Below are 21,306 nucleotides of genomic sequence, written 5' to 3' on the forward strand. Positions count from 1 at the left end.
GGGGCTGCGGGGAGCGCGCGCTGTTCGGCCATGGCGGCTTCTCCTGTTGAGGTGTTCGGGCTGCCGGGCGAGGAGGTGAGGCCTGCGACCGCTCTCTTCCTCCCCGCCTCCGCTCCGCGCTTCCCGCTTCCTTTCTCCGCGGAGGGCGGGCGGCGGCGGCTTCCCCGCGGGGCCGGGCCGGGCCAGGCCGGGCGGTTTTCTCCTCAGGGCGGGGGTTTCCTGCGGGCCCGTAGCGGTCTGGCGTGGCGGCCGGGTGGGGGAACAGGGCTGAGGCGAGGTGAGGTGGGGGCCTCGGCGGGCCCGCCTGGGAGTTGGGGAGCGCGGCGCCGGCGCCCCCCTGCCAGCTCCCCTCCGTCCCGGCAGCCGAGCCGTCCCGCCAGCCTCGGCCGGCCGCGGGGAGGGCGGTAAGCTGGCGGCTGCCGTGTCTCCTAGCACCGGCATTCCTGTCTCTAGGCTGCTTTTTGAAAGCTGTACGAGCCTCCCCCTATAGACGGAGAAATTCGTGCGCGTTGGGCAACATCCTCGTGACGGAGCTAGATGGGTGAAGCGGGATTTCTTCTCCCCCCCGCTCCCTCCCCCGGTGCTGAAGAATAAAGTCTTTGTTTCAGGCTTTGTCACAGACAGCATTTGAACCGCTGAGGCGGTGCGTGGATTAAAACGATGCAAAAGGTAGTTTGGGGCCTGAGCGACGGTGCTTTTCTCTGCATTGCCGTTAGCGAGAGCATGAAATCGGGGGTGCGTTCAGGTGTTTTTTGCAATAAACTCGTGGGTAACTGAAAGTGACTTCTACAGCGACTTCTGTCATCAGGTCGTAGTTCCTGAGCACGTGGATCTTTGGAAGGTGGCTGATACTGATGTACCTGTTACTGTGCTGAAGTGGTAGATGTGCGGGGTGGGCTTTTGCATCGTAACGGTGGCTTGTGCATAGGCCAGAATGTTGATGGAACAGTTAACTTTATCAAGAAGAAAGAAGGTCACTTTTTTTTTTATTGCAGGTACAGGAAGACTAAAAGCTGTATCCATCCGAAAGCTCTTTGGTGATCTGTCTGAAGTCAGTAATGTTGTCTTTGAGCCAGCAGGATATTTAACCAAGGCTGTCTTTGATCGGCTCTTTTTGTGTCCCGGCAGTGATGATCTCTGTGTCAGTGCACACTTGTTGCATCATTAGCAGGAATTCACTTTATCAAAACTATTAAATATTATTCCTAGTCTGTTAGCATGGTTCTCTTTCTCAAGTTTTCCTTTACTGCTGGAGAAGTAACTATAAAGCTTTCAAATGATTTCTTTTTTTTTTTTCCTTCATCTTAATATTTGAATTGCATAGGAGTTCTAATAGAAAATTAGCACAGCATGCTGCAAGGGTTGCATAGTGCTTCCCATTGCAAGATCCTATTTGCAGTTGCTAGTAACTTTTTGAGGCTGTCTAGTTGGACTAAAACATTCCATGCCTCAGGTTCTCTATTTTATTAAACTTTGGTCATTTTAGTTGTTTCTCTAGCTTCCCTTGCTGTGGGGAAGGTATTTTGAAATCTGGTCAAAATTGAACGATTCTCATCTCTCCATCCTTATGAATGTGTTTCTTTGGAGGAGCTGGGGGAAGGGGGAGAAAATATGAAGATGTAACAAATCTATTGGATCCAACTGGTTTCGTAATTCAAAAGCTTAGCCAAACTTTTTCAAGTTGCAAATGTGAAAAATGTAGTTTGTTTATGATCAGACACTTTGATATTCAGTTGGTGCTTATTGTTTCACATGTAAAGAACTTGCTTAGTCGTCTTCGTAGTTTTCATGTGTGATTCTGCATGCACAAATGACAAAACAAATGATCTTATGGTTATAGGAAAACTGCTGCCAGCTGCTTTTGCCTAGGGTACTAGAATGGAAACTAGAATTCTGACTCTCGAAGTTGTCCTTTTTTGTCTTCCCAGATTTTAAATCTGGAGGATTGAATACACCCAATCACTACAAAAACACAAAGTCAGAAACCCAAATTGTATTGAAAGTAGCATCAAGGAGTTTTCTGTAAAAGCCTCCCCTTGTTTTGCAGGCTTTTCATAGTTTATGTCTGCACACTGCTGCTTCCCCAGGGTTGCTCTGTGACCCATTCTGCAAAATGGATTTGCTTGGAGTATGAATCAAAACTGTCTGGTAAAAAAGAAAGTGGTGTTATCCGCAAAACCTCTTTACTTGTTGCAGCTATTGCGCACCATTATATGATAAATATAATAATTATAAATAAATGGTAAGTAAAATAATGAAGGAGGGTGAGGAGAAGTTGGTCTAATTGTTGCGGCAGTTGAATGCAGTATTAGAGTGTGGATTTTCCCTCCCCCTCTTCCTCACCCCCCAAGTTATGCATTTATTCCAGATTTCTTGATTAATGGTGTATTAGTCACTTGGACTTAATAGATGGCTAATATGATGTTGCTGACACAAAATGATGAAGAAGCTGGGGTGAAAAGGACGCTGTAGCTGAGGTTATTGTGTATACAGTGGGTTATTGTATATGCTGTATTTAGGTATTTGAATTTCAGTGCCTGATTGTAGCAAATGAAGTTGTCCTTAATTTCTCTGGTTCAGTTTTTCTTCTGCAGAATGGATATAGTATCCTTTTGTCACCCACAGGACTCTTATGACTTAGTTGCATGTTGAAATAATGAGCACTAGAAAAGTCAATGGGGAAAACTAATAATTCTGTATTCAGAGCAGGGTTTTGGCAGTGTGTGGAAAATAAGGTCTAGGGTCACATGCTGAAAAATGAAGACAGGAGAAAATACAAAATAGTAGTTTGTGAGCAATACCAATTTTGTTTACTTAGTAAGGTGTCTGTCTCTTAGAAAGAAATAGTTTATGATCCTATCATCAAAAGTTCTAACGGGATGAATATGCAATAACGTGCTAAAATTATTATAATCTAAGAATGATATTAGACTTAAAACGGAATGCTGATCACATTTCTGAATTCTTTTTTTATTGTGAATTACTTTACGTTGCAGGATAGTGTATAGAAAAAAGGCAAATGAACAGATTATACACCTTGCTGCAGCCAATCTCAATGTAGAAAAATAAAGAGATCTAATAATATTTTTAAAAATTACTTTTTATCCTCTCTCTAACTTTTTGTAAAGAGGAAAGAAATACCTTAATGTATACTTCCCACCTCCAGGTCAGACTTTGTCTCGCAGTGCTCTTTGCCTCAGGTTGCCTCAGGTTGGGAGCATTAACTGCTGCAGACTTTGTCTTGACCTGTGAAGTGGGTAACTGTGCCTGTTCTTGCATACTCAGGATACGTCTGCCTTTGCATATGGTTGCAAGTGTTGGTTCAGATCTGCAGGAACAGACTGACATGACTGCTGCTGCTTTTCTTTGTCATAGCAGTGGTAACTTTGCTGGTGCTCTTAAATGTGCTTGTTGAGGTGGGGTGTCCATAGGTACAGGGTATTTGGCCGAGGGACTTTCTAATACAAAACTTTCAGGTTGCTAAGACTTGCATTTCTGTTGGTTAAACACTTTGACCAAGCATTTTCCGACACTGAGCTATTCACTTCCATTTACTGTGTTTTTGTGACAATTGACTGCAATACTAAATACAGCATTTTCTAACAGTAATTGTGGAATGATCTTTCAAAGACTGAAGGAAGAATCATTGATATCTCAGCTAATGCTCTGTTATTTCTTTGGTTACAGAAGGAATTACATTTTTCAGTGGTTTGCTGGGTTAAAAATGTAATTGTTAAAGAACTGTCCAGAATGACAATGTATTTATTTCTGTTTTCTGTAAAAATATCTGCTTGCACTGTAGGGCTTTGGAATGGCGTTTAATAAAGTGATGCTGCTTGGCTATATACTTGTATTTCATAGCCTGTTTAATTTAAAAATTTCTGTATGTTAGATTTCTTACACTCCCAACCTGAATTAAGGACTTTCTTATTTTTCTTATTTTTTTTTTTTATATTGCCTAAATAACATGATAGTTAGCTAGCTTTTTTGATCCATTGTGTCTGTTATGCTTGATCTGTTTCAGGGAGCAAACTAGTAACGGGAACTTCTCACAGGCAAAAATATACTCCCACTTGCATGCATTTGCCATTTCAGGTTTCTCAGTCACTTGAGAGCTGTCCTATGTAGAGCAACTGTTCTTGTTTTCTGCAGGTCACATAAGATTTCTCATAAGCATATGGTATTTTATTCTGGAAAGCCTTAGATATATTTTTATATTCCTTTAGGATGTACTACTGGAGTAGGTTGTTAATGGTTATTTAGCTTGCTGCTGGTGAACTGAATATCTTGGATACATGGTTCGTCTTCTCTGCTTCTACATACCTTACCCTCCACAACCCTTCTCACATTGCTGTATTTTTGAGATGATGCTGATGAGAAATATTTCAGATGTTACTTTGGAGACTGGCATGGGCTAGTCTTCCTCTGGATTGCTTCTGATGAAAACAGCAATTTTGTTTGGCTCATTTGTTGTGCTTGAGCTTGAGGCAGCCCAGTGCTTCTGTTCCTTTTCAAACCCTATGGCCTCCCCAGCACCTCTGTACCAGATGTCTGCTCTATTTGACTCTGTTCTTACATGGCGCACTCATAGAAAAAAACAGACACGCATGCCTCTGTGCTTCAGAAATGCTCTGAATTTATTCTAGGCTGTGAAGGACTTTCCCATTGCAAGGCATGATCTGGAATCCAGTATATCTGGAATAGTTTAGATGCTTGTAGAAATGGTGATGCTTGTTGGTCTGGGGTTTTGGCAGGTTTTTTGTTTTTGTTTTGGGTTTGATCATTTGTTTTTCTGTTGTTTTTTTTTTTAACAGCAGTATAATTTGTGTAGATCTGATGGTTTCAAGAAGTTACTTTATGTACCTGGGTTTGTTTTGTTTTGTTTTTAAAGCCTTTCTTTCACACTGAACGAACAAACACTGACTGACTGTTGTGAATATTGGGTTGCACATGTTGAAAAGTGGTTTGGTTGTTGTTGGTTTTTTGTTTTGGATTTTTTTTTTTTTAAAGTAAAATTCTGTTGACAAACTGGTAATTCCATTAGTGGACTGTTGTCTTCTTGAATCTTTTCCTTATTTTGCAATCGAACGGAGGTGTTAAATACAATTTGTAGCAATAGCCATCTTGAAGGTTGAGACTTCCTTATTTATGAACACAAAATGCTTATATGGTACAATTAACGTTTAAGTTCTTTTAGCGAGTTAGTAAGACTGGACTGTAACTGGCAGGTTGAAGTTAATGACTTTCATTATGTTTACAAGATTTGATTAATGTAGTTCTATAATAGGAATCTTCCTGAATCTAAAACTTGCTTTGCGGGAATTTCTTCAAAGAAAAATGGTTTGGCTCTGTTGGTTGCCATAGAGGGGGAAGAGGGTGCTCTCTGGGTTGTGACGGAATGGTCAAGATGGCAAAGTCTCCTTCCCACTTTCCACCTCCTGGTGAAATGACCTGGTGACGCAAACAAAACTTACTATCCTTTAGAGGTCACCGAACATATATGTCTCACTTGCAAGGTCTGAATATTGCAGGAACTATTTTCCTTCAGCTAAGGCTCACCATTTGTGGGAAATGCTTTCTTTCAAATGAGATGGTAAGTTTTTAACGGTAACTTCATTGGGCCTATTCCTCATGCTGTCAACTTTGTATCTGTCTCCTGCTGGAATTGCTCAAGCTGAGTATAGCATATATAAGTGCTCTTAGCCATCCTGATCTTACAATTACGTGTTGGAGTTTTTTGTTTAAGATCTAAAGAATTTTATTTAAAATTCTTAGTACCTCTTTCTCTATAATATATGAGGAAGGTTTGTTCTTACATGTTGTTTTTAATGTTAGACAGGTGAAAAATGTCAAGATCTTCTGGACCGCTTAAGGGAAAACATTCTATGCTAACCTCAGCATAGGTAATAGAAGAGCCAAATCCTTAATCATGCAGACTCTGAAAGGTTTCTTTGAGGTGAAAAGACTGCTTATTGCTCCATTAAGGAACAATGGTTTTGTTGCGAAACACTCAAACATAACTTTTATTGTTCACTAAGGATCTCAAGGTAAAAAAACAAAACAAAACCCAAACTTAATGCAGTTTGAAATAAGTGAAGTGCTCTTGGATGGGAGATACAGACTAGGAAACTTGGTAAGGTATGGGTTTTTTTAACTTATAGAAACACAGCAGTGTCATCTACTAAAATTGGCAGATGCAAGAAGCTGTCTATTCAACTGGAATACATAGTCACTTTAGCTGTAATAATCTTCCAGCATTGTTTCCAAGCTGCTCCTAGGCTTCAGAGCCTTTTATGTGACGATGTCTGTCTTTAATCGACAATTTGTGCTTGAAATACAAGCTACTAGTAGGGTAAAGCTGGGTACCTTGAGTAAGATGTCTCACAGATTTGAGAAGCATGCTATAAAAGAAACGATACATTCATGGTGTGTATCTCTTATGCTAGTACTTATTCTTTAACGGGATCTTGGCTTTAGTGCACTTCTACGTATGCAAGTGTCCTAACTCATCTTGTTGTTTATAGCTGTTCCTTAATGACGTCAGCAGTCTGTGTAGATCTGCTCTGCAGAACACTCTATAATAGTTGATGATAATTTTTCTTTTTTTTTTTTTTTTTTTCTTCCCCTCTACTGACTTTCTGGACCTCAGTACATGGGATGGGAGGGATCGCTCTACATGGGATGTAGAACACATTCAGCCTGTTGCACATTCCTTCCTTTTTATGCTCTTTCACTGGACCAGGCTATTTACTGGTTTCAGTGTTGAACTTCCAAACTATGGGTACCTTTATTTCAACTTGCCTTATTGGCACATACCCAAATCTGAATTTTCTGTTCTCTTTTTATCTTTGCATTATATGCAGATGTGGTATGAAGCTTAAGAAAGCCTTAACAGATAATTCCCGATATTACCAGAATCTTAAAAGGTGATGCTGCTGTACTATTTTATCATTGTAATGCCCTTCGATGCTCTTTTTCTTGGCTTGATTTAGTGGTAGTTGATTCTTGACCTGTCTAGCTGGAACAAAAGAATAACAGGATGTTATTGCCTGGAGCAGTTGTTTACTATGAAGTGTGCTCACTGTTAGACTACTCAGACATTTTTATATTGGCTTCCTCAAAAAAAAGCTGTCTAGTAGTCCAGCAGATACTACCATTTTGTGTTTTATATTAGATTAACCATCTTGGTTTTGGTGTTTCCTTGCATCCGGTATGAATCTTTTCTGTAGAAGTATATTAAAAAAGCAAAATCAAAACTTGAACCAAAGCCTAAAATAGGAAAGCCAATAAAATTAATTTTTCAATACTAATCAAATATGTACTTTGAAGAACCCTTCTCCGAATTAAAAACCTGTCTCTTCTTTTGCCATACAATTATTTTAATTTATCTGAATTTTATATCTTACATGTCAAACTGCTTTTTCTGTATGGTAGTTGTTTATCTGAGCGTGGCTCCAATCAGTCACGTGCTGGAGCTTTGGGATGTATCAGGAATCATTGTTCAACCTGAGAAATGGATTGCAACTTGCTGAAAACTCCTGTAAAATTGTTTGGACTTGAAGTGTTTACACTAATATCAGAGAGTGCCTTTATAGCCACTGAATTAGATAATAGCATGTTATGTGTTTTGTCTTATGGTTCAAGTGAAGGAGAACAGTTAGTAGTGCAATATGTTCATAGTTGAATTATTGGATGTTGCAGACATGAATGACTGGCAAAGGTAAATGTGTCTTGCTGGTGTAACATTATAGAATCTTACCACATTTAGTTTGTGTAGGAAATATTTTATCATCTACAGTCTGTGGAACTGGCAACGCACTCTGACTGCATGCACACACGTGGATATGTAGACACGCATGTGTGCACACTCACAGACTGACGTCTACCTTTGGGGACTCAGACAAGGCTCACACTTGATCATTTTTCTCTGGTTAGTTCAGTGTTTTGTACTATAGTCATCACCATGTCACCATTTCTTAATTTGTGCTTTCTTTCTTTCTTACCCTTTCTTTCTGCATGTGCCTTTCCTTCTGTCTTCTGCTCTGTCTTGGACTTCCACCACTAAAGCAGAAGTCTCTCTCCCAGTTGTCATTAGCATTATTTTCCTACTGTGTGAATTTGGGAAGGATGGGGGTGAGAATGGACAGTCCTTTATAGTCATTGACTATAAACAGCTGTAACCCAGGCAAGAACATTCTATTCTGATAAAGTTGTGAGCAAGTTTAAACTCCTTAAAAGCTTGAAATTTCTTTCCAAATGCTGTTTTCTTGCCCAAAATGAACAGTTCAAGAACTTCTCGCCTTAATATATATTCATTGAATCTAGGTAGATTCATAGTGACTTTTGTGGAAATGAAACACTATCCACTTCTGGAAGTGGTCACTTTATTAGTTTGACTCTTGCTTTGCTGAGTAGAGAATGCATTTTAAAACTATTTTAATAAGCATACATAAAAAGGATTTCTGTGTTACGGTCAGTTCAAAGTATCACAGGCTGGCAGGCATTGCCTTTAAAGCTTTAAGTTATTGATTGTCTGTCTACATATCAGCTTGGAGACCTTCTATTTCATCATCTTGTTACATATTATCTGTTAGTAAACAGATTCATTGTTAGAGATTGTGAAAATGGCATGTGTTAGCAGACCCAGGTATTTTGACTAGTTAATCTTGAACATGTACTTTGGAATATACTAATACAACTAACAATAGAATAATGATAAAACCTGGAAGTTCATAATAAGATAACTAACTTATTGATTTAGCTCTGTAAAGGATGTTTTGTCTGACTTAATAGGACCAAGAAGTTTTGGACAGTTCAATCTCTGTAATATGTGGTAGCCTTATCCCCCCCATGTACCCCACCCCTCAGCTTTTAAAAATATTATATAACCCCTAAAAATAATTTATCCTTGAATTTGTTAGGACCAGACTAACTGATACAAACACTCAGTGTCATTTGGACTTCATTTGTATGCAGCCACTCCTTGACAGATTCAGTAGTTTAACAAATACTTCTTTTCCCACACTGTTTTTACCTGATTTGTATTGGGGTACTTGTATTCTCAGAGGGAACAGCTTAACAGTTCACAGTTTTAATGGTGAAATGATCTGCTTGTGTTTTCTATATGATGGTGTGTTGTGTGCCATTATTGTGTTCCCCCCCTTTTTTTTTTCCTTTCCCCTCCAGCCTCCAAAGTGGCTGGCAGTCCTTGCTCCATCTATACAAACAACCCCTGTACAACTCTGTGTCCGGAGCTGCTTCCTTTAATGGGCTGTCGTGTGTGTATGTCTCTCAGAAGTGCATGTCTGTGTTATAGAGCAGCTGGGTACCAGGGCATTAAACCTATAAGACTCCTAATGTGCCTGTCTTCAGCTGTACAGACAGAAAAAAATTCAGACTGACCCCTTCAAGTTACCGTCAGAACTGCAAAAGCATGGGTAGGCATTTATGGCCAGGAAGAGGCTATTGGGGAGATAAATTGGTCTGAGAGCAGTTTCCTAGGCAAGCTGCAGTGCTACTAGACATAAATGGTGTGTTCCTGGTTACTGACTAGGTGCCTATGCCTTCCTATGCCACCAGAACCACTGCAAGCACCACAGTGGTGGAAAAGAGTAGCAAGGCGAGCTTGGAAGAGTTTACAGACAATATAAGTACAGGTTGCAGCCTGTGTGTTTCTTGGACCATGAAAACAATCTAAAGTGCAGCTGCCTATGGATCTACAGAAGCAGTTACTGATCCACCATTTCTTGTATGTGTGGCTACGAAGGCAGCAAATAAGGATCTCTCAGCAAGGTGAATGAAGAAGAAAAGGTTCAAAATTGCCTTTGAAACTGTGAAATTTTGGTTTTGGACCTGTTCCCTCTGGATGCCAGAATCAAGTATCTGATGCTTTGTCTCGGTGCAGAGCTTGCATCGCCTAATTTTTCACTGCATGCAATTAACTTCAAACAGTCCTGGAACTCTTCGGCTGTTCATTGCTTTCTGAGATCAGTGTGTTTTGGGCTTTTGTGAGCTGTAGCAGCCGTTCCTTAGCAATTCTGCCTGTCATCAGTGAGTGGGGAGAAAAGGTCATATGGTCACAGCACAGACCGGTATCCTGTCAGCAGGCCTCTCTGCCTCTTCAGGATGTGTGGGGTGGTAGCATAATGGATCCTTCCAGCGTAAGGCAATTCTGACTGCATTTGAATCGAGCTGTCTGAATTTCATCTGATCTGCCTTGCACACTAGTCTGACCAGAGAATGGGGAACCTAATCTCTCATGATTAAGTATTGCCCTAGTGTGTTAGCGTGGGTTTTTTTGCTGAATGTTCTAGTCTTTATAGCTTGGAAAAAGAAGTGGACCCTTCAGTATCACCTGACAGTTTAATAAATACACAAAAATGTGTGTGGTGGGTTTTTGGGGGATGAGAGCAGTTAGTGGAAAAAGTGAAAGCGAAAAAAGAGGTCCGTGGGGAAGATTGTTGTGAACAATGCAGATTATTTTTTTAAAATGTTTTTGTTAATCTAGAAGGATATTTCTATATGGCAGTTCATAAGCAGATGTCAGCTTGCTTAGTTGTTCTGCTGGGATAACTAAAATCCTGTAGCTATCCTATTTTGGCACTGATCCCAAACAAATAATACTCTCTCTTTCAGCAAGGCATGTTTAAATCAACCTTCAGCGTGCCAGCCTCAGGTTTGCGGCTTCTAGTTTCCTGAGGTCATGTACAAAGCAACTTGTCTTTCTGTAAAATAGCATTCAGATAAATTCAGATCTCTATTATGATACCAGTAAACAAACTGCGTGATTAAGCCAACTTTAAAATCTGAGGAGTGTGGATCCTATTTCTGGGATCTCCCCCATGTGGACTATGTTAATGCCCTGTTAAGCCTGACTGAGATGCCTGGGCCCAAAAGCATCTAATTATCTTTATTTTTCTCATGCTTGAGTAACTGAGAAAAGGTTGTGGACTAAGCAACTAAACGCAGATGCAAGAAAAAGTATCCTACGCCAACATCTGCTCTTGGTCTTTTTCTGAGAAGGAGATGGTGAGATTGTTTCTCAAGCTGGATTCTGTAAGTTGGATCCCATGGGCTGTGACTGAGGACCCTCCTCTTGTTGGGAGAGGGTAGTGGTGCACTGAGTCAAGTGCAGAAGCGCTCAGTGAGAGCAGAAATGCACATGTGGTACTCCAACTTGAGTAGTCTCCAAAACTCTCATGTTGAATGTCACTGAAGCTGAGTAATTGATAGAAGATAAATTGGACGCTGTTTTGGAATGTAAGACAAGGGTGGACATTTTAGGATATTTGTGATATATAAAAATATTAACAAATGGCTTTTCTTAATTTGATGCCAACGTAGTTTTGTACTTACTTTTTCATAAATCTGGTCAGTTCTATTGCTGTCTGTTGCGACCACACTGTCATAAAACATATTGGTAATGTCCTGTGCCTTAAAGCCTGATCATGACTAAGAATTTTGAAGGCTTAGGACACCTACTAGTGGTCAGTGCTGGTTGAGGTTGGTTGTTAGGTCCTTCTTTTCTGAACTATTAGATTTCCTAGTAGGAGACAATTTTCTTTGAGGTGAAGGTGAAAGATAGACTTGTGATTTGGCTGGAATTGTCTTGGCCGATTGACACTTTCGTCAGTAAGTGGATATGTAGATGTTCATATAAGTTCCCTGGCAATCATCTCTAACAATAGAGGGTGGGAGAAACTTGCTTACTTTTTTTTTTTTTAAATTTTCTATTTGTTTAGTGGTTTGTTTTTAGTTTTACCTTGTTAGCCAGTAGTCTCTGCTTCAGGATTAGCATTCAATTCTCTCCATTAGCTTTTCGAATGCCTCCAATTGGTATTGGTTAGGGAGTCCAGCCCTGTGGTTATATAGGAGACCAATGATAAAGCAAACTTTCTGAGTGTTCCTACAAGTCTCCTTTTGAAGGCACTTTCAATCATATGTGGAATTCAAGAAGGCCCCAGGGACAACATCTGGTGCTTCACCCATTGCTCTTGGTATCTGTTTAACTCCTTAACCACCTAGGTTGGATCAGCTTTCCTCACAAGTGTCTCTGACTAGCCATTGCCTACAAACAGTTCTTCATTTGCAAATCTTTTTGCTTTCCAGAGAAACAGTGCTCATTTGTCTTCTTCTTCTGACATGGTCACAGCTGTTGGGATTTTTTTTCCCCTCTTGAATTCACTAGCTTATCAGATGAGCCATGTAAGACTCTGCACAGCTGTATTAATTAACAGGAGGAGTGCAATCACTTATGTCACTCCTGTGAAGCTGTAATTTGAATAACGTGTAACTGAAATAGTTTTTTGGCTTTCAAAAATCTCATACCCTGCTGACAGGTCATTTCAGAAATCCCAATATTTTGAGCATGGCTTCTCTGTGCTGTAAAATAAAAACATGCAAGAATTCTTTACTCTTGCCCTTTTTCAGAGTTCTTTACTGCTTTATTAACCTGTTCTGATAATTTTGATACCCTTTTCATTCCCCCCTGGAAATAAATTTATGGTCAGAATCTACTTCCCACCCTCTGAATGCGGAGATACCATTAAGTGAAAACTTGCTCAGTTCATACGCATTTGTCAGTGTTTAATGGAACTTGCTTGAATGGCTAGTGAGATGTAAAAGGCAACCCATTGCTTGCATCCTAACAGATCATGCCCATGTGCACCAAAAATTGTTATGCTGTTCAGAGCATGTTCTCACAAAGGTCCTTGCTTACTCTGTAGAAAAGATGGCTAAGAATTGCCTGCTGAGAAACAGGGGAACTGCTCATGGAAACTGCTCCCAGATGCTTGCCTTCAAGTGAGCAGTTGGGAGCAGTAGAAGTCACTGGGCTCTTTGAATTGTGGCAATAGCAGCTTGCCCTTACCATTGCCCTAGGAGAAGATCTTCATGTGTGTACATGCAGTGCATCCAATCTGATACAAGTGTATTGCAAGGCTCACTGGGGGAAAATGGTGACTGCTACTGCTGGAACAATTTGGAATTTGGGAAAGAAGGCTGGCAGGAGCAGTTGTATGCTAGGTTAACAATCCTGTCCTGTGGGATTAAGCACCCTAACTCAAAACAATATCCCACTCCTTTAGAATGCTGAGAAACAAAATAAAATGAACTTTAAAAAACCCCAAACTCTACTGTATTGACTTACCCAGTTTTTTGGATTCTGTGTCTACTGTCATATGTGGATACGATGGTGATAAGACTTTAAAAGGGGTAAAGGTAGAATAAATTTGCTATTGAAACTTAGAGCTGTTTCTATAGGACAAAGTAACTGCATTACTTAGTCTATAGTTTTCAGTGTAAATTCAAAATTATGCCAATAATTGCTTGTAGCTTTATAAATCAAAAATAGATCCGAAAAATATGAATGCATCTTGAATATGTTATTTTGCATTTTAGGAGAACACACGTATTGTCAGGGTGAAGGTTATAGCTGGAATTGGCCTGGCCAAGAAGGATATCTTAGGAGCCAGGTAAGAATATATGTTGTTAATGTATTAAGGGGCAGCTGCTTCTTTATTTTTTTTTTCCACAGCTGTTTTGATCTTAGTAAATCGTGCTGTGCCTCTGTCCAAAAAATCAGAACTGTTTTAACTGGTAACATTATAAAATAATCGGAGACTATATAAACATGAAGATATCTGTTTTCTTGCCCAAGAGTCACTTGGAGAGATCTTACACATTGGCAAAACAATGTGTGGGAAGGTTTAATTCTCTGCGTGGTAAAATAGTTCTGCCATGGAGGATAGATACATGTATGTATTTTGCTTCAGATAGACTGCAGCTAAAATAACAAGAGTTCAGTTATAATCAAAATTGTCTCATCTGTGCTTTAAAGACTTGGAATGAACACAACACTAAACGCTGGTAGCAACAAGACTATTTCAACTCAAATTACATGCAGAGGAGCAGCATCCACCAATTCTATAGATGTGGTAAACCCATGTCAGTGGCTGCAGGCTCTGGGTATGTACAAATATAAAAGTTAACAATCCCTATAAGGGAAGAAACAACCAAAGTGGTTTAACATTTACCACGGGAAAAATCAGACTTTTGAAATGCTTTGTAGGATCTTACAGAATTGGCAAGTGGCAGCATGCAGGTTGTACTAAAGCTACTTTTTCTTCTGGCCCATGTACAGAGGGTCTAGAGAAGTACTGATGTGTTTAGTACTAGTTCTGCTGTCAGCTGCTTTGGCATATGTATGGGAATGCTGTTATTTTAGCACTAGCAAAATTGTTAGGTGTGACATCAGTTTAGCATTAGAAAAATTTCTCTTGTGATACTCATATTTTCCCTAAAGCCAGACAGTCTCTCTTCATTTTTTTTTTTCACATGCAATTTTTTTACTTCAGACAAAAATAGGGCAGCTTTTCTCATCATAACTTAAATATGTAAAAACCATATGCTCTTTTGCTGTATGGCAGACAGTCTTGGTCACCTTTTGTTACTAGTCTGTTTGAGCAGTTGAATGCCTTGATTCTATGAAAAGTAGATATTCATATAATCTGCTGTTTATTGTACCACAGGAAGAAGAAAAAAAATCTGAGGCGGTAGGCCATTTTAAGCAACCATATTAGGACACCTTCATTAACCGAAAAATTCAGGTTAAACTCAAACTCTGTGAAACTGATAGAATGTTTAGTAAAAATATTGCATATTCAAGGGAGTACCTCACATTCCAGGTGTTTTAAATTGTTAAAACAAGAGATTCAATAATTCAAGCTCTTTCAATCACAGCTTATGTTTTTCATGCATGTCTTCTTGAGGATTTATGAAATCTGTTCTCATTAAATAAGAACTGTGAAAGAGGAGAGAGAATCAAACTTCAGTAATATATGGAATATAAAATGGCATAGCTAGTATGGTCATCGTCAGTAACAATGTTTAGTTTTCTCTCTAAAACTATTTAGAAAATGATTGTAAGTACAAGTGTGTATGGTGTTCATAAAGTAATTTTAACTGCTAGTTTCATAGCTTCTATTAATTTAAGCCATTTAAAACTCAACTGCTAGTAATGTTGACAATAAAGGATCTATAGCAGCATGCTTATCTTTTTATTTCCCCTTCCCAGTGATCCATATGTGAAAGTGACAGTGTATGATCCAGTGAATGGAGTCCTTACCAGTGTTCAGACAAAAACTATTAAAAAGGTTAGCCATCTTACCTTTGTGGGTGTGGTGGTTTTGTTTGGGTTTTTTTGATCAGACTCTAGAGAAAAGGTTAATACTACAGAAATATGAGAATTAGTATGTCACTTGAGTGAATGGACATGGGGAAAGGAATGTTCCCTGACCTACTCTGTTTCTCTGTTCATGGCATTATTTTGGTATTTTCTTTTCAATAATACTGGTGAAAGGTAGAGAAACACTAAGGAATACAAGGTGAAAACTGATTCAAAACTGCATAATTCATGGAAATGCTGGATTGTTCTGGTTTTCTGAGATCTTTAATGATATAAGAATCTCTCTTGCTGTGCAACTTTTTTTACTCTCTTCTTGCAAGAGTACAGCTTTTTTACTCTCTTCTTGCAAGAGTACAGCTTTTATTTTTGCTATGTTTGAAACAAACACAATTTGTTGTGTTTCAACATCAAATTGGACAGTTCACCTGAATCATGGTACTACCCGTTTCTCTAGAATACCAGCAGGAAAAAGTTGGTCTTGGTACTGGTAACTTATGTTAGATCAACTAAAAATAAAAAATTGTGTACATGAGAGGGAAAGTACTCTTCCAAATCATTCTTTTCAGATAGTGGCTGTGATTTATGTTATGAGATCACTCACACATTTTCCCTTCACGTTGATAATTGTTAGTTTAGCTATGATGAGAGTTCAAAGTATCTCTAGTATTTTTAAAAATAGCCACAATTGAAAGATGTATTTAGGTGAACAGGTGGTATTGCTTGGCCCACCTGTGCCTGGTCTGTCTAGATTATGTTGTTGAGAGATTTGGCATTTGCTAGGAGTTCATAATTTCAGGATTAATGTATGTTTGCATTTAAGCAATGTGGATAGTGGACTGAGGAAAAGGCAGTGATTATTACTGAAGACATGCCATATATTAACTGATTTGGACTGTATAACGAGCCCTTCTCTGCATCCATGGCATTAACCAAAATCTGAGAATACTTGCATAAATTGTCTCCGTTCTGCACTGTATTAAAAGTCATAGGAGTCTTACACTGTTTACCTGCAATAGCAAGGTTAAAGATTTTGTACTGTCTTCATAAGTGGATTGTTATGTGGGATAAAACAGACCTAAAACATCAAAAAAGACCCCAATATAGAATTGTCACTATAACCAATGCTGTCTGTCTTTTTTTTTTTTTACCTCTTTTCCTCCCCCCACATATAGTCCTTAAACCCAAAGTGGAACGAAGAACTCTTATTTAGAGTAAGTGTTTTTACAGCCTTATTACCTATGTTGGATATTGTATTAACACATTAGGAAAAATGTTTTCTCAGTACTTCAGCTTAAAATCAGAAATATGTCTATAATTAATGTTCGAAAAGGCTCACAAACTGCTTTCCTTAGAAATACATTTGTTAACATTTCTATCTGTGCCAGAGTTAAATTTTCAGTCTTGATGTTATTTTCTTTATTCCATGAATGTTGAAAACATGAACATGGATTTAAAAACAGTTTGGGATAGCACCAGTCTTGGCTCATGGATTCTGATAGAAATGCGTTGCATAGTGAAATGGTGGCAAGGTGTAGATTTGCTGTTTAATTCAGGTCTTATGTATTTCTTTCCTCCTGCATAAACATAGAGATTTTGCTGAAGTCAAATGCTGGAATTCAGGATATATTTTAACTATTAATGTATTTCTTTTTCGTAGGTTAATCCTCAGAAACACAGACTCCTTTTTGAAGTATTTGATGAAAACCGTTTGGTAGGTCCTTTTGTGTTAATATTGCAATGTTATTCATTCAAGTGCAAAGACTTGAATGAAAGTAAGTTTGTCTGGATTTAACATGGATAAAAAAACCACACCAAACAACCTTAACTTCTATAATGAAACCTAAAACTAAAGGCAGACCCGATTCGTTTACTTATCTGACATTACCACACTTTGTGGTGCTCTGAAGCAGTTATATTATTCTTAACTTCTAATGTGCTTTAACTCATAAAAGCATCGTTCTTTTATAATGCTTTTCAAATGATATGGCCAAATTCTTTGATATTGAAAGCTCTGCACTGAATATTTATTTTTCCCACAAACAAAGTAGTATTGACAATGTAGATATCTGTATACAGTGTGAGAAGCTTCTTCAGTGTGTGAGGAGTAGCGTGAAAGAAAGTATGTGTGCATTTTCTTTGGAAAGCTTAACAAGTGGATGGTGGATTGTGATCTCGTAGATAGTTGTCACTCTCTGAATGGCAAGTAAGATACAGATAGCTTGTGCATTTATTTTCTCAGTGAAATCACAACTCCTCCTCTGACTGTGCTCTCATTTTATGTGTGAAGATGTCTGTTTACCAATCTTTCTGTCTGTATGTTTTATTGTAAATGAGTAAGGCTGGTAGCAGTACAATCATGACACTTGCATCCTAGGGCCACTTCACAGACATTCCTTATCACCAGAATATATATCTTTTCCTTCTGCAATAGTTCGAAACTAATAGGAGGGATTGAGTGCTCTTTAGTTTGTACTGCAAACACAGTTTCATTCTGACAGCTGTTATAAAGGAGCTCTTTGTGCTTGAATAGTGTGTTGGCTATGAAAAACTTACTATTTTCTCCTAATGCTTTCTGCATATTTTCAGTAATCCATTGCGTCTTTTATGGAGGTGCTGTTCTGCTAAAGTTGGGAAGAGTGAAAATGTATATAAATATAAGTACAAACTGTCTGGAATAATGAGATTTAAGAAAGAAGAGGGTTGTTTCTTGGTTAGAGGCATTACACAGTCCCAAACCCATTTACTTCTTGACTGGTGGTATTACCTGTCCCAAGTATTTCAAATATGGTGTGTCTTTTATTTTTTGAAAAGCAATTTTAAAGGGAATCACCAGCATTTGTGGTTTATATGGCAGGTTAAACATGATTTTTCAGGATGATCAGATGTTCATGTCAACATGATGTTATGGGCTACAGTGTATTTTTCCTGAGGTCAAAGTACTTTGTCCATTAGCCTTTGGAACATTACTGCCACCCCCTGGAAGGCAGGAAGCATGATTAGAAAGTCAGATTCCTGATTTTTGGGAGGGAAGGCCAATGCTTTCTTTGTGGTTTCCACCAAGAGAATTCTTTAGCATTCTTTTGCTAATCTAGAGTAGATAAGTTGACCTGTTTGCTTATGGGAGAGGAACCAATAAAACATTGTATTGGCATCAACTTGGAAATGGTGCTTTTTTTCCAATGTATGATTATATTTAGAGATCAAAGCATCATGACCTCATAAGTCACTGTATAGTTCTACAATAACACCATTATTTTTCATCTTTTCCATCTCCTCATTCGGTGAATGGAAAAGGCTGTCTCCCACGCTAAGTTTCTATCCCAGATGTCTTGAGCTGTTTTAAATAAATGAAATTGTTGCCTTAGCTGTGACTGTTGTTTAGCGCTGACAAGCTCCCCCGCTTCTGTTAATTCATCTTCACATGTCAGAAATCATGGTGCCTTGCACTCTTTTACTAGGATATGCAGCTATGATCGGACGGTGTTTTATCTTCCACTATTTTACTGGGCTTCAGAGTTAATCAGCCTTTCTTTCTTCTATCTGTTGGATGACTGTTTAAACTCTAGATGTGAGCAAGCTGATAAAACTGAAATTGTTTTACATTTGTGACCATCCTTACTATGGATAATTTCCTCTTTATAAAAATTTATCCCAATTGCTTTTATTCCCTGTAACTTTTGGGGATAAATTGAAGTCTGAAACCTCTCCTTTTCGTTTTTAAGAAATTTTGTGTTCTTGAAAACCGGGCTCAAAACTTTTCTGCAAAGTCCTGCTGCATTGATTATATTGCCAACAATTGGAGTTTTAAAATCATTCTGTAATAGCTTTAAAACTTCAAAGATTGCCTGTCTTGGATTTGGTAAGGGAACATTAAATCTAGTTTGTTCTGCTGACTTGTTGCAAACCATTAGTAGAATAAAGGGCTTGAGCAGTTTGTGGAGTCCTCGATTATGGTTGTCTTTAAAAACACATTAGAAAAATCTGTCAAGAAGGACAGTGAGACTACTTATGAGATGGACCAGTGAAGAGACTAGATGACTTTTTGCTATCTCTTTCCATCTTACAATAACTTGTCAAAATTATGTGTATTTCAAATGAAGTGCCAAAATCTGTTATTGATACTGAAGAAGTCAGTGGTGTTAAGATTTGAATGGAGCTATTGGTACTTTTAAAACATTATTAATTTTAATTTATGTCCACTCTAATTCAGCAAGATAGAATTTTGCATTTTAAAAACCATTTTATGTTGACTAAGGAAGCAGTAGTTGGCTGGCTATACCTAAACAGTTATAGCTAAGGAAGAGAAACATGCTGAGAAATTTCACTTAGCTCTTAAGCCTAAGTTACCAAATTATGTCAGCTTATAATTTTTCATAGGGAATTCTTTAGTAAAATTGAAAAACATTTCAGATCATCTGTTGGGGGGGAAAGTGTTGCTTTCTTTTACTAAAAGCAGTGGTTGCAATTTGTTGTGTACAACACTAACATGTTACAAACTGTACTACTAATAAATTTGTTGTTGGAGAGAAAAGGAGCTTTAAGAAATGGATTTTTTTACTCTTCACTCACTTATCTTAGGGGTGGGGGTTTTTGTTGTTTTTGTTGTTTTTGTTTGTTTGTTTTTAATATATTGCTTGAAGTTCATATGTAACTTTTTGAAACTGTGACCAAAAGAATCTTTTATGGTATTTTTTTTTCCTCTTCTCTCCCCATCCCAGTCCCCCTCCAACATATAACATTAGAAGAAGTCCAGTTGGTAAAGCATAACGAAATAAATTAACTATTGTATTTGTTGGCTTTTTATGAATAAGCTAGTATTCATTTATTGCTGCATTCTAATCATGGAATTCAGGTAACAGAGGTTAAGTAAGCCCCAGAGTATAATTAGAAAACAAATTTGTTGCTTGCAAACAGGGTACTGTGAATTTGATTCTTGGCTCTTTTTTGGGAAGGAGGTATAAATGTTAATTTTACTGCCTTCTAGCTTAAAATACAGTAAAGGTTAAATAAATATGGAGCAGAAAAAAAATCTAGTAGTATGACCTATAAAAGTATAAATGGCCTAGTGTTCTCTTCTGTTTGCGCTTTTTCAGCAGCACTAAGTAATTTCATGTTAGTGTGGTAGCATTTAGTACTGCGTCATATATGGCTTTTGTATTCCAAAGTACATTCATAGCCAAATGTTTGTTTGAAAAAAAACCAAACCAAAAAACCAAACAAAAAAACAAAAACCAAACCAAAACCAAAACACAACAAAAAACCCCACTTAACAGCAAGATGCAAGATTGTCTTCTTTCAAAAGTCCCACTAGGTGCCAGCAAAGGACCTTTTCAGACGGTATGAACCAGTGAAACGTTTTGTAGGAATTCTCAATCCCATTACTCTTGTAAGAGTTGACAGTGTATTAACTTTTTGACATGCTGATCATTTTATTTAAAAAATAAAAACAATTAGTAATTAGCTATGAATGTATGAGACAGTTTGTATGTAATTACACAGAATAGCTTTCTTCTGTGATTATGCACAGACATAAATACGATTACCAAGCACACTTAGCTCAGTGTTCTAAAGTTTGTGTTGCTGGTCATATATTTGCATGCCATATTGAACTCTAATGAATGTCCGCTTATTGTGGGCTTCCAGCGAACAAGATGAGGTAGTTCAGTTTGTAAGAATAGTTTGTTTCTTTCTGTGTTTGACAGCTGTAAGGTGGAAAGGTTAAAATATAAAATAAAAAGTTAACATGGTAGGCTGAAAATAAATGCCAAGTTATTAATCAGAATAACTTTTTGTGGTTCTAATTCAGTTGCAGCTCACTGAAAACAATTAATTGGCAGGAGAGGTTTCTACTGTGTGCACATCTTCAGAAAGTGTGATTGCTTAACAGCATGTAGATTGCAAGATAATGCCAGATCTCTTTCAAGTTTTATTTAAATAGTGCAGAAAGACTTATTTTTTTTTTCCTTTTTTTTTTTTTTTTTTTAAGGGGAGGAGGCTTATTTCACTGGTTTATGCATAATTCAGACCTCAGCAGTTTGCTAGCATGGTTACTATTTGGAAATTCAATCCTCGACTTGATACTCAATTATATGGGACTTCATTCCTACCAACTTCCTGTAATT

At 38.1% G+C, this 21,306-nt stretch overlaps 1 protein-coding gene across 4 annotated transcripts in view; it reads left to right on the forward strand.

The window, feature by feature from the left end:
• Positions 1-6: 6 nt before the first annotated feature.
• NEDD4 (neural precursor cell expressed, developmentally down-regulated 4, E3 ubiquitin protein ligase) overlaps positions 7-21,306 on the forward strand; it is a 64,156-nt gene continuing 42,856 nt past the window's right edge. Inside the window, exons 1-6 of one of the 4 annotated variants that reach the window (XM_010571791.1) lie at positions 60-75; positions 996-1,051; positions 13,399-13,472; positions 15,074-15,152; positions 16,357-16,395; positions 16,842-16,895. Coding sequence is in view for 3 of the 4 variants with exons in the window: in XM_010571787.1 (XP_010570089.1) it covers positions 31-75; positions 13,399-13,472; positions 15,074-15,152; positions 16,357-16,395; positions 16,842-16,895 (291 nt within the window). In the remaining variant the exon portion in view is untranslated. Of the gene's footprint in view, positions 76-589; positions 670-995; positions 1,052-13,398; positions 13,473-15,073; positions 15,153-16,356; positions 16,396-16,841; positions 16,896-21,306 lie in introns of those variants that run through there. The other 3 variants (XM_010571787.1, XM_010571788.1, XM_010571789.1) reach the window with 3 other exon arrangements.

The sequence above is a fragment of the Haliaeetus leucocephalus genome, unplaced genomic scaffold (assembly GCF_000737465.1).
Source record: "Haliaeetus leucocephalus isolate CR32 unplaced genomic scaffold, Haliaeetus_leucocephalus-4.0 Scaffold339, whole genome shotgun sequence".
Taxonomy (NCBI): Eukaryota; Metazoa; Chordata; class Aves; order Accipitriformes; family Accipitridae; genus Haliaeetus; species Haliaeetus leucocephalus.